Source organism: Chroicocephalus ridibundus, chromosome 5, assembly GCF_963924245.1.
Source record: "Chroicocephalus ridibundus chromosome 5, bChrRid1.1, whole genome shotgun sequence".
Taxonomy (NCBI): Eukaryota; Metazoa; Chordata; class Aves; order Charadriiformes; family Laridae; genus Chroicocephalus; species Chroicocephalus ridibundus.
The window spans coordinates 27,406,407-27,422,743 of record NC_086288.1 but is presented as its reverse complement, the minus strand read 5'-3'; the positions used below and the strand labels follow the sequence as shown (position 1 = coordinate 27,422,743).

General features: G+C 45.1%; 1 protein-coding gene across 1 annotated transcript in view; it reads left to right on the top strand.

Moving 5' to 3' along the window:
- The first annotated feature begins 2,248 nt into the window (after positions 1–2,248).
- Positions 2,249–16,337, top strand: part of ARHGEF38 (Rho guanine nucleotide exchange factor 38) — a 39,560-nt gene continuing 25,471 nt past the window's right edge. The window contains exons 1-3 of the mRNA XM_063336861.1: positions 2,249–2,444; positions 12,422–12,612; positions 15,063–15,186. Of these exons, the coding sequence (XP_063192931.1) occupies positions 2,249–2,444; positions 12,422–12,612; positions 15,063–15,186 (511 nt within the window). The remainder of the gene's footprint in view (positions 2,445–12,421; positions 12,613–15,062; positions 15,187–16,337) is intronic.

Sequence of the window (16,337 nt, the reverse complement as noted above, 5' to 3'; positions counted from 1 at the left end):
GCATGACACGATAAAATCCTGGCTGGGGGCAGTACCTTCCTCGGGCAATGCTGACTTAAGGCACTGTCAGCCTTATCCCCAGCTGCTCACATGTGCCCCTGCATCATGCCCTGCCTCATGCTGCCACAACTGCTTGCGTAGCTGGGTGGTGAACTAAACAGGATCACACATCCCGATGGAAAATAGCCCAGGGGAAAGGGGGCAGGGAGGGAGCTTTCAGCCAGATCAGTTCCTCCATCTAGTCTCCAATGTGGGTGTTTACACCTTGCAGCAATAGTGGGAACAAAAATTATCTGGGGGAGGGGGACAGTCAGGGTGGTGACTGTTTAAACCAGTTTTACCACCCTCCCTGAATGCCAAGCCTTTGCTTTGGGAAAAAAAAGAAAAGCCCTCAGGAAGTCCCTAGCGCAAGGACATGGGGTGGCTGATTTCCCTCAACTCCCACCTTAATCTGTTTACTTGTTGCTGGGGCTTCAGTGCCTGCCACAAGGGTGCCACTGGGTCGGTCAGTCAGTCCCTGCTTACGCATCACCACTGCTCTGCCTTTCAAGGAACTTTTGTGGTCTGACTTGCAAAACAAAAAGAGTTTCTTAGGGAATATCAAAGAGGAGGCGAGACTAACACATGAATTGCCTACGTAATATGTGACTTCTCTGCGCGAGCACAGTCTTCCCAGTATCCCCCTCCCTCACCGCTTTATTCCTCTGCCAGGCTGTGTGTTTGGGCTGGACACTTTGTGCAGCACTGGCACAGTGCTGCAATTTGACGTAGTAAATTGCTTAACAGTTTCATAACCTTTTCCTTTCACTGCTGGGTAGAAATGAGGGGCTTTGATCAGAAGGTTGCATCACAGGACCAGATTCTTCAAGAAAAATAAAAGTTGGAAATGAGGTTACACTACTACGTTGCATCCCCGCTTGTTGTTTATTACTACACAGCCCTTTGGGGACGCAGCGTGGCAATGCTAAAGCAATATGCTCCGCCAGCGTTTGTCAGAGGGACGTTAGTTGTGTCCCCCAGCAGATGCTGTGGCAGTGAGCGTGCGTGCAACTGACACCGATTAGGCAGCACCATGGGGCTCCCACCAGGCATTTCCTAGAGCAGGGAGGGCCGCGGGGGGTGGCTATCACAGCAGCGGCAGTGATTGCTACTGATGGCTGTTGGGGCTCTTCCCAGGGTAAGTCCGGTCCAAGCTTAGATGCCAGCAGCTCCTGCTGTTTTAACATGAGCTTGATTAGACTGGCGCTATGGAGGATCACTAGACAGTGCCTGCATGCCAGAGGCCATTGCTAACAGACAGGATAATGAGGTCTCTTCCAGGGGCTGATCCAGAGGTATTACAAGCAGGTGTTTTGCTGTCCACTTCTTCGGCCACTGGAGCACAGTGATTTGTTACAACAGCCTCCACAGGTCCCTGGCAGGCTTTCATGTCACTTCTCTATGCATAGTGTGAAGCAGGACACAGCCTGGTTTGAGACAAGCATTGGCTCCACGCTTGCTTACTGTCTCACGGAGGGGTTTTCATCTTCCTCCCAGCTCTTTTCTTCCTTGTCCTGGGGGATCAGTCTCCCTTCAAACCTGTAGATCAGGAGTTTCCAGTTTAAAAGCTACACATCTCGGTGGGATTGGCAGCCTGGCAGCAGCAATTAGCTAGGCTAGGAGTTGGGGTCCTGCCCAGGCTGCAGGTTGGGTGCTAGCCCCAGGAAAAGAGAAGGAGGAAGGGTCAAGGGGGCGGCTGGCCTCCCCTTCCCACGAGCCTTGCCCTCTGCTTCCCCAGTGCCCCCTGGCAGCGCAGAGAAGGAAGGCACCCGATGTAAGCATGTCCGTGCCCTGCTGCACTCGGGCATCTCCCTGCTGGCGGGCGGCAGCGGCGGCCCAGCCAAAGCCGGGAGGATGCGCCTCCGCGCCGGGGTACCTGCACCCCCGGGCCCCACGCCGGGGCGAGGATTGTACCCTGGAGCAGGGAAAGGGCCAGCGAGCGGCTGCGGTTTGGGGCTGGCTCTGGAACCGGCCCCGCCAGGCGTGCTTGCACACAGGGCAGGTGAATGCAAACACTGCCTGGGGCGTCAGCTTCCCGGGGGTGGAGCCGCTCCGGCACAGGTGGCAGGGCTGAGCCAGGGCCCTGCGGAGCCCTGCTCCAAAACCAAGCCCAAAGCCACCAGCCTTCATCTGGGCAGAGAGTTCGCCTCCCCAAAAACCAAGCTATTGCCCCCCCGCCTGCCACTGTCACCACCAAGCAAGGCTGGCCATGGCGAGCACGGACTGTCCGGGAAAGGAAAGCGTGGGGGGCAGGAAAAGGAATTTGGCCCTGCTGAGGAACAAGCTGTACATGGGGGAGAGGAGGAGGACGGAGCCCGTGGTGGAGAGCACCAGTGCCACCGGGGACCACGGCACCTTGAGGAGGAGTCAGTCCGACAGGACAGAATACAGCCAGAAATTACAAGGTATTGGGGAAGCTTGCTTGGTACTCTGCTGCGAGGGATGCTCTGGGCTGGGGTGGTACCTCGACACCCTCCAGGCTGCAGCCTTGAGATAAAGAGGGAATGTCAGTCTCTGTCCGCACGCACTCACAGTTGGAGTGAGCAATTGCCCCCTCTCAACTTTGTCCCCTGCTTCCAGGCTGTGAAATGTTTCCCCTGATTTTTCTAAATAGTGTTGTGTAGACAGGATGCAAAATTGAAGGTTTTGGTGCATTCCTGCAAAATCTGTATGCAATGGGGTCTTTCTAGTTCGTCACCGGAACGCATTTGCAACGCAAACAGTAATGTGAAAATACGATGGCTGCATCCTATCTGTCTTTGGCTGTCATACCAAGTGGGGTACATGCTACCTAATTAGAATCATCGAGGGCAGTTTTTCCTTTCAGTTAAAAATACCAGGATCTATAAGATGTTTATCTGTTGCTCAGATTGTATAAGACTGAACTGAAGTACGTCCAAATACATGTTTTGATGGATATGCTGATTCAAATTCTACCATTATGGAGAGGGTTTCTTTTCAAATTACCAAATTGCATCTGGACCAGAAATGGGCAAATTATGTCAGTATTGGGCCTGTCAATCAAAAATTAAATGGGATGCCAAAATCTAGGAAGAGCGTGAAGAATGTGTATGGCTATTTCTGGGAGTGCTCTGGAACATGAATTTCTGTGGGTGTCCAGGGTCTTGAACAACAGGATCCCATCACAAATGTGGGGTTTGAGTATGATTATAATATAAGCATGTATTACTAATAGTCATATAACTGCCTAACGACAATCACTCTTGTGGCAATAATCCTTTATGGGGAAATAAAATAGGAAAATACTTTAGGTTGCTTTATTATGGTTTTGATGCACTTAATTAGGAAGTAGCATTCCTTCAAGAGAGACAATAAAAGCTGAAAATAAAATAATAAACCTGAAAATAATGGGATTTCTATGGGGGCTGTATGCGCTGAAAACAACAGAGCGGTTCATCGATTATGCTCTTCCCTCTTTGTGATAGCTAATCAATGAGAAGATGAAAAATTGTCACTTAAGTCAGGCACGCGCTGCAGGGATCTGGCGGGGGTGTTTCAGGGTACGGCTGGGCAGGCAAGTTCCTGGCACACGTCCCACCAAACTGGCAGTTTTTTAACTCATTGAAAGGGGTTGCCCAGGTGAGGTCAAGGTTATCAGAGCGGTACCCAGCAAAAAGGGTGAGATCTTTCTGTTCCGTGCCACCAGGTGTATTCATGCCATTAACGTCTCCTGTTTAAAATCAGGAGCAAAGGAGGCCGGGAAGCCTAGGTAGCCGCGGCAGAGCATGAAGTTATGTTTATGGCAGCGGTCCAAGGCGATGGTAAATCCAGCTTTACGGCTCCTGCCACCAGCTTAGACTGCCGCAGCCACCTATTGCAAAGCACTAGCCTGGTATCAGCTCACTCTGCTTGTCTGCATTTGTTCAAGAAAAATGGTGATGGGCTAACAAGGTACTTGCAGGCTTTATATTGGAGTTTCCTGTCCTCTGAGCGAAAATACAAAGTCGGTAGAAATTCCTATGAAGCACATTTACAGTCGCAATAGAAAGAAATGTGCTTGTGCACCAAGGCCTGATCTGGATCAAATTTTGCTGAGCTAGATGTGCCTGGATCTGATAATAATGGGATCCATGATCCCAGACCTAATGTGTTACCTGCCAGCACTGATGATGTGTAATGATTGTACACCTTTATGTTCTTCATTTTTCTCACTAGCACTTGGATGAGAAGCAGCTTACTCCAAGGTGAGGGAAGTGGTTTTGTTGGCACAAAGCTTTTGAGTTCTCTGTTCTTGGCAAGAAAACCCAACAGATCTGCTGGTGACATAAACAAACGGTCTGTTGTGTATCACCAGGTCGGGACTCTCCAATCACCCTAGAATGGTAAATGCTTTGCAAAAAGATACAAACAGTAATAATTTGCACTTGCTTCCCATACAAATTGGTGGAAAAGCTCTGTGTTTAGTTGCCCCTCTCTTCTACAGTCTCCTGTTAGTGTGTTTTCTAACAGTCTTCAGAACTGTGGTTGGTATTAGCATGGAAAAGGATGTGTAAGACAGGAGCAAACCCTGCAGAAGGGAATTCCCCGTGAGCGGGGCTGGGAAGCCAAGAGTCAGGGGCTGGAGGACCCATCTCTGCTACTGGCAGGCAATCGCGGCAAAGCGCGGGGACCAGGCTGTCTTCACACTGCAATGCCTACACCAGTGTTGCAGCACATTTGCACAAGGTGAGGCATGGGCGAGACATCTCTTGAGGGCCCTTCCAGTCCTCTGTGTGCTTTATATGGTTCCCTGAGTAGAAACCAGGCTGTTGCCTCCCCAGCCATTTCCAGAAGCTCTGAAGTATACACTCAAAGTGCAGCTCAGTGTGCTGGACATATAGGTCCCCAAATAAAAGTCTATAAACAAACAAATTAAAAAAAACCCAACCCAAAACAAGAGAACAAGCAGTCAGGCATAGAAACTCCAGAGAATTCACTTTCTGCTTTTGGATTTCTCTTAAGTTTTGCCGTTTTATACAGAATCCAAAATGTTTGCTATAAAGAGTGAGTTAGAAAGGGAGCCTACCACCCAGATCTCCAGGGTAATCAAGGTGGTTTGCTCTGTAAGTCTACAAACACGAGCACAATAGCATTGTCAAAGGTGCAAACCTCTTCACTTTAAAATTAAGGATTCATTAAAAACACAAGAAAGCATTTTCATTGTTAATTATTATACTAGGCACATCTATTCAATAGCTTATCTGGTGTGAATGGCCGTGCAACACCTCCTGTCTGTACTCTTTTTGAAAAGGAAACAAGATGCAAAGTAACCATTATGTTCTCAAAGAGCTTGGCAAGCACTAGTGCATCTATTTCAACTCATCCTATGAGAAAACCAAATGCCTGAAGCCCCATTTTAGATAGGGGAAAATAAGGTGATTGCTATCAAATGTCAAGTTCGTGGTACAACCACGCAGCCATCCAGAACTCAGGTTGCAGTTGCATTCTTGGATGAGTCCAGAAATACCTCAAGCCACATATATATTTTTCTTCCATAGCTCCATCAACTGGACCGAAGCATCACTTTTCTAAAGAAGGAAGTATGCAGTTAAGGAAGATGTATTCACTAGCATTTGTGGTGGATGCAGAAAGAGTATCAAGAGTCTTTATAAGAGCTAAGACACAGCTCTTGTGATATTTCTATGCAGTGCTCTGCTCTACATTCACTGGCAAATCCTTCACATATGTCCTTTCAAGGGGAATGGAAGAACTTGCTACTGTCCTTCAGCAATGGCACAACATGGTGTTTAGCAGCTCTGTTTTCGAGTGTATTATCTATACCGTTTAGCTGGTAGGAGTTGGTCTCTTTACTACAGTGAAAATCCATCAGCAGCAGCTGTAAAAGTAACTTTATTAATATCTATGTATTGCATTAATATTGGGATCAGTCTTTAAATTAACCTAAAGCTACCATTCTGTGAGTACCTAAGTATTTCGGTAGGAGGAATTTGCTTGGTGGCACATAAATTCTTGCAAGATCAGGGCAGGTTAAGATACAGTGTATCATGGGGATAGATGCTATCAATAGAAAAAGGCAGGCCATGAAAAGGAAATTAAAACATAGTTCACTGTCTGTTAGATTTTGGACAGATCATTGGTTTTTGTTAATAATCATATAACCAAACTTGTGCTTGGTGTGAAAAATGAGCTATAGAAAACAGTGGGTTTCCAGAAGGAATCAGAGATCGCATTTGCAGTGTTCAGTGAGACAATACGCGTTTTGAAAATACTCCTTGTCTTACAAATCTATTATATACTAACTCCCTTATATCTTTAGCTGTGAATGGGTCAACCGCACTGTTAAATGATTTGCACGTGCTTCAATTTAAAATGCATCAGTGACGTACCTGTAATAGATGCAGTGATTCAAATCATACAGCTACCACAATATATTGCCTCAGAGCTGGTATCTGAACTCAGAGTTTCACGTTTCACCTGTGTCCGATGTAGTTATGAGAAATAACTGACATCAGAAATGACGCAGAAACCTGCAAAATTAGACAGATTCCTGGACAGCTGCTACAGCTCGATATACACAAGCCCAGTCAGAGGCAACTCATCCCCCTTCACTCCATCACAAGCAGGGCACCTTCCTCCATCCATCCCGTCCTCCTCCCTGCCTGCGGAGCACACTGCTTCTTCCTGCCTGGGCTGCCCATGCACACAGCTTCTCCGCACCTCCCGCCAGGAGCCTCTCCCCAGTTCCTTATTTGCTTTGCGCTGTACTTACTGATTAACTTTCCATGGACTACAATGCAGGTAATATCCTATTTCACTGCAAAATGTATTGATCTTTGGAGCGGCTGGTTTGCTGAAGTACAGTAAGGAGTAAAAGTCCAGATTATTTCCTGAAGTGGAGGAGATGGCTTGATGAGAATACCCCCCTGTGCCCTGTGATGAGAAATCAAAATCTAACAAATACTTTTATTTTCTCACGTCCAAATTTAAGCTCAGAGGATCTAATGCTTTTAAATTGCACTGCAATAAAGCTGGCGTTATTCCTTGAACTTATTGCAGTGGCAGCCAGGCTGGGAAGCGAGCTCATCTTTTTCAGAGCAGAATCCATTTTGTGCTGCTGTGTTTGCACAGCACTTTGCACAATCAAGTCCTGCCGTGTGGCTTAGGACTCTTAGGAGCTACTGCAGCATAACTAGTCACAACAGCCAGGGTAAGAAGGAGTGAACACTAGGACCCAAGGAGGCTTACGGAGCCTTCTCTGAGCATATTAGCAAACGTTTTATTAATTGGGATACTTTGCGTTGTGGGTCACACAGCTCACAGTTCATACAGCTAATCTGTGCCAAATCTTGAGGCGCGTGTGTCCCAGGGGAAGCAGTTCAGAGGCAGCCCTTCCTTGGTTCTTACTTTATTAACATATTAGCTCAATGCTGCAGGAGTGGTATATTTATACTGGTATATGACACACTGGAAAGGTTTATTTGTAAGTATTGGCGCTAACAATAAGGGCATTCTTCTGTCACCTGATGATAAGCTTTCTTCCCTTCCACTGCGGTCACATGGGATCTCTCTGTAGTCCTGTCAGCACACATATAATTAAAGCAGTCTGCTGTCAAGGAATTGAAGAAAGAACTTGCGTGTTGAATGTAAATATTTTCTGTACCTTATGGAACAGAAAAATGATCAAAGATTGAATGACCTAATTGCAAGGAAATCTCTGATGCAGATTTTATGAGTGAACCTGTTGCCCAGGAAGACTGGTGCAAGGTCATTCTGGTCCTGCTGTGTTCTCCTCCCGTGTTCAGAAAAGGGGCTTTTTGCATGTGTAACTTGCAGCCCGCTCCTGAGCAATGCTGCTGTTACGTGCGTCTGTGAGTAAAAGAAAAAAAGGTATTTTCCACAACCTTCTCCCAATCCTTTTGTATTTCAATGCCCAACTTGGAGTTCAGCAGATCTAGTTTGTGCCATGTTTACACCGTGTGGCTGCACTCTAATGACTCAGGTGCAAAACTATAAAGACCCCCCCCCATGAAGTGGTCCCTCACAAGGGGAGGGGGATCTGCAGTAAAACTTGTGTGTTAGCTCATGTGATGCATTTCTCCCACATGCAGTGGGACACTCCATCCTTTCCCACTGATTGTCCCATTTCAGGCTCCCTTACTTCCAAGGATCCCAGTGTCCCTGTGCCCCGCAGCCTTCCCAGCACCCGCAGTGGAAGCAGGGGCGTAAGGGGCAGAGTCGGGGCCGCGGTGCAAGGGGAGATGTGGGAGGGGAGAGGAAAGCTGCCACAGCAGCAGGCTCTGAACTTGGCTGCCTGCGTTTCATTCCCAAATCCAGCTGATAAAAGCCAGTGTACATTCCCATGTGTAATCGCTAGGTTATCGGAGGGTACAGGCTATCTGAGGACTTGCTTTCACAGAGGAATAATTTTATCTGGGGTGGTGTGTGACTTAGGTTTCATATGTGAAAACACAGTAATGCTGTAATTTGTTTGTTACACCTTGATAACTTATGCCTTCACTCCTCCCTTGTGCCAGGCAAAATCCCTGTATTGCACAGCGTGAGTGCAGAACTTGCGTTCCTTTGGTGTCCTCCAAATGCTGTCTGAGAAATGAAAAGGGAGCCTGTTACTCCATGCACCAACATCACTGTACTCATTGTTATATTCTGTGCCAGCACCTTCACTTCCAGATGGAAAGCTTTAGATGGGGAGAAACCTAGGTCCCGTCCCCAAGGGCAAATGTAATGTCCAACCTGAGCATTTTACCTGGGAGGAAGGATGGATAGATCAGATCTCTGGGAGCTGCTCACTCTCTAGGTGGGAAAGGCAGGGAAATTTGCACGTGTAGGTCTTGCAGACCTGCTCCGGCTGCTCCTCGGGTCGCTTGCTGTGGATCCCCCAGTACCTCTCCAGGGCCTAGAAGAGAGCTGCTGCTTTCCACATTGCAGGCTCTGTTCCTCCACGCTCTCACTATATTGCTGGATGTCTCCATCTGGGGGACATTTTTAGACTTCACACTTGCAAGAAACTGTTTTTGTAGGACATGTGGCTGCTTTGTCCATGTCATCACATAGTGAACCTCTTGTTTCATGCAACTAGAGCCATGTACTTCAATACACAGCTGGAAAACCAAAGTCATCGCTGCCTTCTCCAAAGCAAAGTCCTCTAGAAAGACGACGCCTGCAGATAAGTGACATTGCAAAGCAACAATTGCAAACACTACCTTCTACTTTACATTTTTATGCCAACTAAAAGTACCAATTACTTTTTTGTGAACTGGTCTTAAGACATAGCTGTCTAATAAACCATTCAACAGACAGTTTTTTCTTTTTTCTACACCTGGCATCTCTGAGGACAAATGAGACAAACTCTTACTCTAACAGTTAATCCTCAGCAATGTCTCTTGCTGCTAATCCTCTCTCTCAAACCATTTCAGGGCTGATACACGTTACCAGGTAGAAATGAGTGTGCTTATATTCCAAATACGCACTTGCTCTTTGTGCATTCATTAAAGTTTCATTTACTCCACAAGGATTTCAGCAAGCTACTAATGTTCACAAACTGGTCAAAACCAATCAGCTGAACATGAAATCACAGGTTTTGCTGTAATCGTCACTTCAGGATCTTGCTGTTGCATTCTATAGAGACAGACATGCCTGAAATGAAAAAGTGAACGTATTGAGTGAAAACGGAAAATTATATTACTTTTAACAAAAGGATACATTTATTAAAAAACATGTTTTCTATAAGGAAACAGCATCTGCCTGATATTTCTCACGGTTATTTCTTCCTGTTGAGAACAGTTTTTTCTTTCCTGGCATTATTATCTATCATGCAATAAGGATAATAGATGAGCCCTGACATAATTCAAGAATCAAATTTGATCAGGGTGATCTAATGACATAAACCGAAAGAACAGCCTCTCGAGGGATTGCGACTTGAAGCCTGAAGTGGGATACAGTGCTCATATAATGCCCTCCCCTGCCACTAGTATAAAAGATTAGAAAGTTCTTTTGCACAGCATCTTGTGTTTGCCTTCAAATTCCATCTGATATCCTAACAGCACTGCATCTGAGACGAAACGACACTTCTGAGATCTTCCAGGATGTCTGGTCCTCTCTGCACTTTCTCAGGAGTCGCCCTGAACTCTCGCATACAGTCACACACATGCAAACATTTTCACACCCAATCTCAAGAAAAATGCTGATTTTGGTGCAGAACTGGAATGGAAATGGATTGTTCATGTAGTTCTTTTTGAATTTATAAGTGTGGTTACATACAGAAAGTTTTTAGAGGAAAAAGTACCAGCCATTTTAGCATGTAAGCAGCAGGCAAGGTGGTCTCACTCTGCAACCCTAGCAGAAGATTGCTCAGAGGGAGCTGTGGAGTGATGCTGGTACCAGTTTTGTTCTCCTCCTCGTTAAGGAAGGGTAGAGTCTGTTTCTTCCAGCACACAGCACCTTTGGTGGACAGGCTCCGCAGCAGGATGAGCTCCTCTGAAGCCCATGCGCTCACACCAGCGTGAACTCACTAGGGCAAGATTCAGTTTAAAATTCTTTCGAAAAAATTCTTGCGGAGAGGAGACATCCTCATCATGTTTCTATTTTATTGTCTGTGTACAAACTTGGCAACAAAATGTTCATGCCTGTGTTATACACAGACCTCAAGGCTAAAAACTCAAAGGTAAAAAGTACATCTAAATAGAAAAAAGTCTGAAAAAGCAGTCCCTCCTCCCTGGTTTGTTTGGGTTCCTTGTCCCCGCTGTTTAAACCTAGCAGTACAGAGGCAGAGGTGCAGTCCCAAAAGCAGCCACTTAAAACAATAGCTGTGGTCACAACAGTATCACTACAAAAGCTGATGGGAGAAGGATTAATAACAAAACTGTCCTTTCTGAATGTCAGTGGTCAGCAAAATTGTAGAAGGTTTTGCGGATGATGATGCATTGGATTTACAACATTTTACAGCTCTCAGCGCAAAGATGGCTCAAAGCCCTCTCTCCTGAAAGCTGCTTGTTTTTCCCACAAGTCCAGCTCCAGGTTATCATCTGCAGCCTTGGCCGGTGGTGTACTGGTGAGCTGCAGGCTGTTCCACGCTCACTTGAGCGCTCATGACCTCACCCTTGACAATCAGTTCAAACGCCTGCAATATATTCAGTATTGGCTATCAGCAAGCAAAGCATCAGATACTGCTTGCTGTTGCCTCATTATACAGTATGCTCCCTACAAGAAGTTGACAGGAAGGCGTAGCAGTCTGATCCTCAGCAGAGTTCCTGTCCTTTACCGCTGAGCAATAAAAGCCCGTGTTGTCAAAGCACGACCTGGGTAATACAGAGATGAGTAATGGTAATGATATGCCCATCTTTGTTGGTGCTCTGCACCATCTTGTGGCTAGCAGAAAAACACCAGAATAGCCTCTGAAATCTTTCACTTGCTTTTGGTTTTGTTTTTTTTTGGTGTGTGTGTGTTTTCCTAACAAAAAATACAGATTCTCAATGTACACAAATAAAATTTGGTGCCCTTTGTACAGCTGACATGGGTGTCTGCAGGCTGGCTTATGAATCAGTAAGGGGAAGACCATCATTACAGATAAGTAGGTTATGTGCAAGTCCTGTAGCATACATAAATTGCTTAGCTGTAGAAGACTCAGTTGTGTTTCCATGCATTTGGAACAAATCAGATATTCTGGGTCTTAAGTATGGAAAAATAGTTAAGAATGTCCTCATCCCAATGATCTCTGTCGTTCCAAGAAATGTTTCTTATTGATCATTAAAGGTTTTGCCATATTCTCCTGTAATTCCTTTGCCTCTTTCAAGGAAATCTTTTTAAACAGAATTACAGGTATCATCATCATCGTTGGTAACATTGTCTTCATTTGAAAATTTGTCTTCCAGTACCTACAGCCCTCATCCTCCCATGAATAGACTCAACATTACGTTGTACAGAGCAAAGGTTATTCCAGTAAAGTTTATTTATGGTAAACACAGCCTTTTTCTTCCACAGGAACATTTTCTCCCATCCTCCAAATCATAATAGATGTCAGACCAAGACTGTGTTTTCAAAGGAGTAGAACGGCATCAGCTATCCTTGAATTTCAGTGTGACAAGGATCAGACTCTCCCCTTCTCTGTGGAAAATTTCTGCCCACATGCATAACATCAAAGCCAGGGGAGCTGGTGGTGGGTTATCCTCTTACTGCCAAATGGACGGTTTCCTTCCCCAAAACCATGTCCACTTTTAGAGGAGGGAGATGGGACAACGCTCGGTCTGATCTGGGATGACCGTTTCTTATGTTTCTTTTCCTGCTCCCCATGGTGATTTGGGAGTTTCCAACAGGCACCGGTTACATTCCCCTGTGGTTGCACAGGGCAAGCTGGGTGAGCACATGGTATTATGATGCTTCTCACAAATCTCCCTCTTTTAAACAGAAAAAATGGCCCCGCAGACAGGGTCCTCAACCCCTGATGCTTCGCCGCAGGAGGACCAAGAACAAGTTAGCAGACGCATGATGGCCAAGAGGGTGAAAATCATTGCAGAACTCATGCAGACAGAGAAAGACTATATCAGCGACCTGGATCTCTGCATCAAGGAAGTGATTCAGCCCCTGAGAAACAAGCAGGTGAGTGCCGGGGGCGGAGGATGAGGCGGTGACGTCAAGGTCTCAACTCACCCACATTCTGCTTGCAGATAACGTTAATGCAAGCACAAGTGTCAGCGCGAGAGTGACGCAGTGCCGGGAGCAGGTCCAGAGCCAGCTTTCCCGAAAGGGACGTGCCAGGGCTGTAGCGAGGAGAGCGGGAAGTCAGATACACTCCTGACACTTGTGCTGCACTTGCATAAAGCCTGCATCAAGGTACTTGCCCAGAGGGCTGCTTGGGTGCTATATCCCTGCTTGTGGGCTGCAACAGCAGCTTCCACCTCTCCATACTGCTCTGTAATTATAACCCTTGGTACATGCCCTGGCAGACCTTTACTGGCGCCTCCAAAAGCAGTAGAAGCCTATAAAACCAAGCATTTTCCATGATAACAACCTGGAATGGCATGAACCTCCCCATCAAGGTTAAATTCCATCATAAAGATAACTTTATCCAGCCTTTCAGACAGCTGTGGTGGAGAAATACCATGCCTGACAGACCAGTGAGCACTTCAGAAATTTGCATTCTACGCAGAAAAGGTACATTTAAGAAGGAAGGCTCATAAACTATCTTTCAGGCAAAAGATCTTATTAGACCAATGATACTCATTTTCTTTTTCAGCTGAGACTTCAAAGAGCACCTTTTCCTCAACAGTATTTCAATCTGTAGAAAAATTGCGCGGCTGAAAGCTGGGAATAGAAGAGGTTGTCCAGAGAAAGATTTGTATTTGTGGGGCCTGCAACATAGTGTTCACAGAGGCTGCACAAATGATATCTGCTGTTAATAAAGAATAAAAATAATTTTAAACAGACCTTAAACCAAGTATTCTGTATGTAGGATTTCTTATTAAGTTGGTGACAAAATACAGGTGCCAAAGTGTCTTCAGATGACATTGGCACTGCCTCTTTGGGAAACGCTATGGCCAGCTAAAGCCTGTGCTGTTTAAGCTCCTGCAGGACCTTTTTCCTTTCTTAAAACTCTGTCAGAGTTTGTTCTAACCCATTTTCAGAAGAGTTGGCATCTGCTGGCATAACTTTAAGGAGTTCTTGACTTCTTCCTCCTCACTTGTTCATCTGCTTAGAAGTAGTCTCCACTTGACTCCCTCCCCAGCCTGGCCAGCACCGAGCAAGAGTATTCCCTGGTTGGACTCGCTGAGATTTTTGACGAGCATGCTGTATTCTTTTGCTCTTTCCCAGCCAACTGAAAACACGCATTTCGATTTTGTCCTTTGTCACTGTATTAACGTGTCTAAGTGCCCATGCACAGGGTAGTTCCGAATACTATGTAGGCATTGTGCTGGAGTGGAGGTCAGAAGTCTTGTGCTAGATGTATACAGGAAAAGTAATTTAGCGATTATAACTATCTAAATTTAATAACCTCTGCATTTTTGAAAGGCTTTCAAGAATGTTATATGGTTTTAAGGCTAGTTCTCGGACAAACTACCATATTGAAAGTTTGTAATGTGTTTAGAGAAGTATAGCATTTAGAAAATTGACCTAGCAATGAATCTGTTTCATATTTCCAAATGGATAAAACATGTTTTAGCCCCTATAATACTTATAAAGAAATTAACTGCATTAGTACTGAAAGTGTATTTCTGATTCTGTTACAATAGCATGCAATTTGATCCTCCTGGCATCTGGTAAGCTGCTATGTAAGCCAGCAATTCTGTTTCTAATGGAGAGATGGATGTTGAAATCAGCCTTGCCTTTGTTCTCAGTATTAGCACATTACCACTGGCTATCTCCAATTGTCCCTGAATATTAACTATTGCCCTGCTGTGCGAGGAAAGAAATAACTACTGAATGAAAACTATGCGTCCTGGAAATTTTGTACTTGCTCTAAAATGAGTAGGGACACGGAACCAGATTTTCTGTTGGTGTAAATTGATGCAGTTCACTGAAATCAATGTTGTGTGCGCAGGTATTTTTGTATTTATAGGACAACTAACTTAAAATGGTACCACTATCTGGCAGCCTTTATACCTGGTAGTGGCACCAAAGTGCCAAGGTCTCAGTTTATGTAGCGGCCTCTGTTAGCAACTGGTAATTAAGGAATCAAGCCCACTGTCAACTATTCTTTTCCTCAGTGGGAAAGTAAACAATCGTTTTAAAGCCAGCTGAGGATCTTTTCTTTATTGAGATGATAATATTTATTTCCTTCCTAGGTAAACACTTTCAGATTAGGAATAGTTCAAAATAAGGTTAAAAGCACTTGATAACATGCCCTTTGTTAACTGCGTCAACCATATTATACTAATTTGAAAACTGTATATGTGTCCTTGAAGTCACAAGGAGGATGTTTATATGAGGTTTTGCAGAAGTGGTGCTTCCTGGAGTGTTGAACACTCAGGGCATAGCAAGAGAAGGTCTGTAATACACAATGTCCTTCTTTATCCTTCGTCAGTAGCTGCTTAATATTTGTATTCCATTAGATTGCTCGCTTTGACGTGGATGGCTTGTTTAGCAACATTGAATTGGTCCATCAAGTATCAGCCAAACTGCTGTCGTTGTTGGAAGAAGCCACGACAGATGTGGAACCACCCATGCAAATAATCGGTATGTTTACTGTCCTCTTGAGTTCTACAAAGCTACGTGAAAGAATAAACATAACACTCTCCTGTCCTCTACCCTCATCAGACTTAACTAGGACCACTCCCAGAGGCTAACATGCTACAAGCTGTCCGTAACGACACAGGAAAAATGACATGTGAAACCTGTCCAGTTGCTCTACTGCACTCGTATGATCATGCTGCTCTTTTTCCATCCATCTGGTTGTTGAGGGGGAAGGAAGGAAGGAGTGAGTTTAGCATGAGTAAAAGCTGCAGCACTTAGTTATGCCCCATACTGATAATATCCTTCTCATCGAGTTTGACAGTGCCTACCTAACTCTGCTCATGCCTACACCAACTCTGATATTGCATACTTATAATTGTCTCATTCAAGAAAAGCATTAAAAATGACTGGAATAATAAACAGGTCACAAACCCACCCTCCACCTCCCCCCAAACATTGTAAAGGTATCTACTGGTGATACAATTTATGCAAGATGTGGTTAACTGTGCTTCACAGGGCCATGGTCAGTAAAGGCAAGAAAGCTGTAATTGGCATGAAGTTTGTGGGAATCTGTGCAGGAATGTCTGTAGGGGATCATGGATATTTTCAGCAGATGGGTGGGCCCTGGATGTGTTAAAACAGTCACAGGTTCTGCAGGTCAGGCCATGAATGTTAAGGCTACAATCTATTCACTTGACATTCTGGCAGAGCTGGAGAGATTTAAGAAGTTACCACTCATCAGCTCTCCCATAACCATTTCTTCAGTGCAGAGGCAGTAGGTCATCCACGTTAAGGGATCAGGTGAGAATTCTTAATTTGCTTCAGTGCAAAGTCAGCCAGTTTAGTTTAAAAAACTTCCAGCCATGATTCAGAGATCAGAGAGGTTCTTTCTTCCCTAAACTGACCACATGCCACAGGTAACATGTTAGACAAAGGTCCCCTCTTCTCACAAATAATGGTGTAAAAAATTAACAGTTGCTGCTTGACTAAGAAACATGATATTAAAGCATATGAAGCTTGTGAAATATATTAATTCTAGCATGTCTCAATCTGGTTTGCCAAGGCAACAGCTTAACGGAGTTTGATGCGACTGTGTTGTTTGGCGGTATTTCAATAAAAGTGCATCATGATGAGTCATACCCTTAATAAGCAAT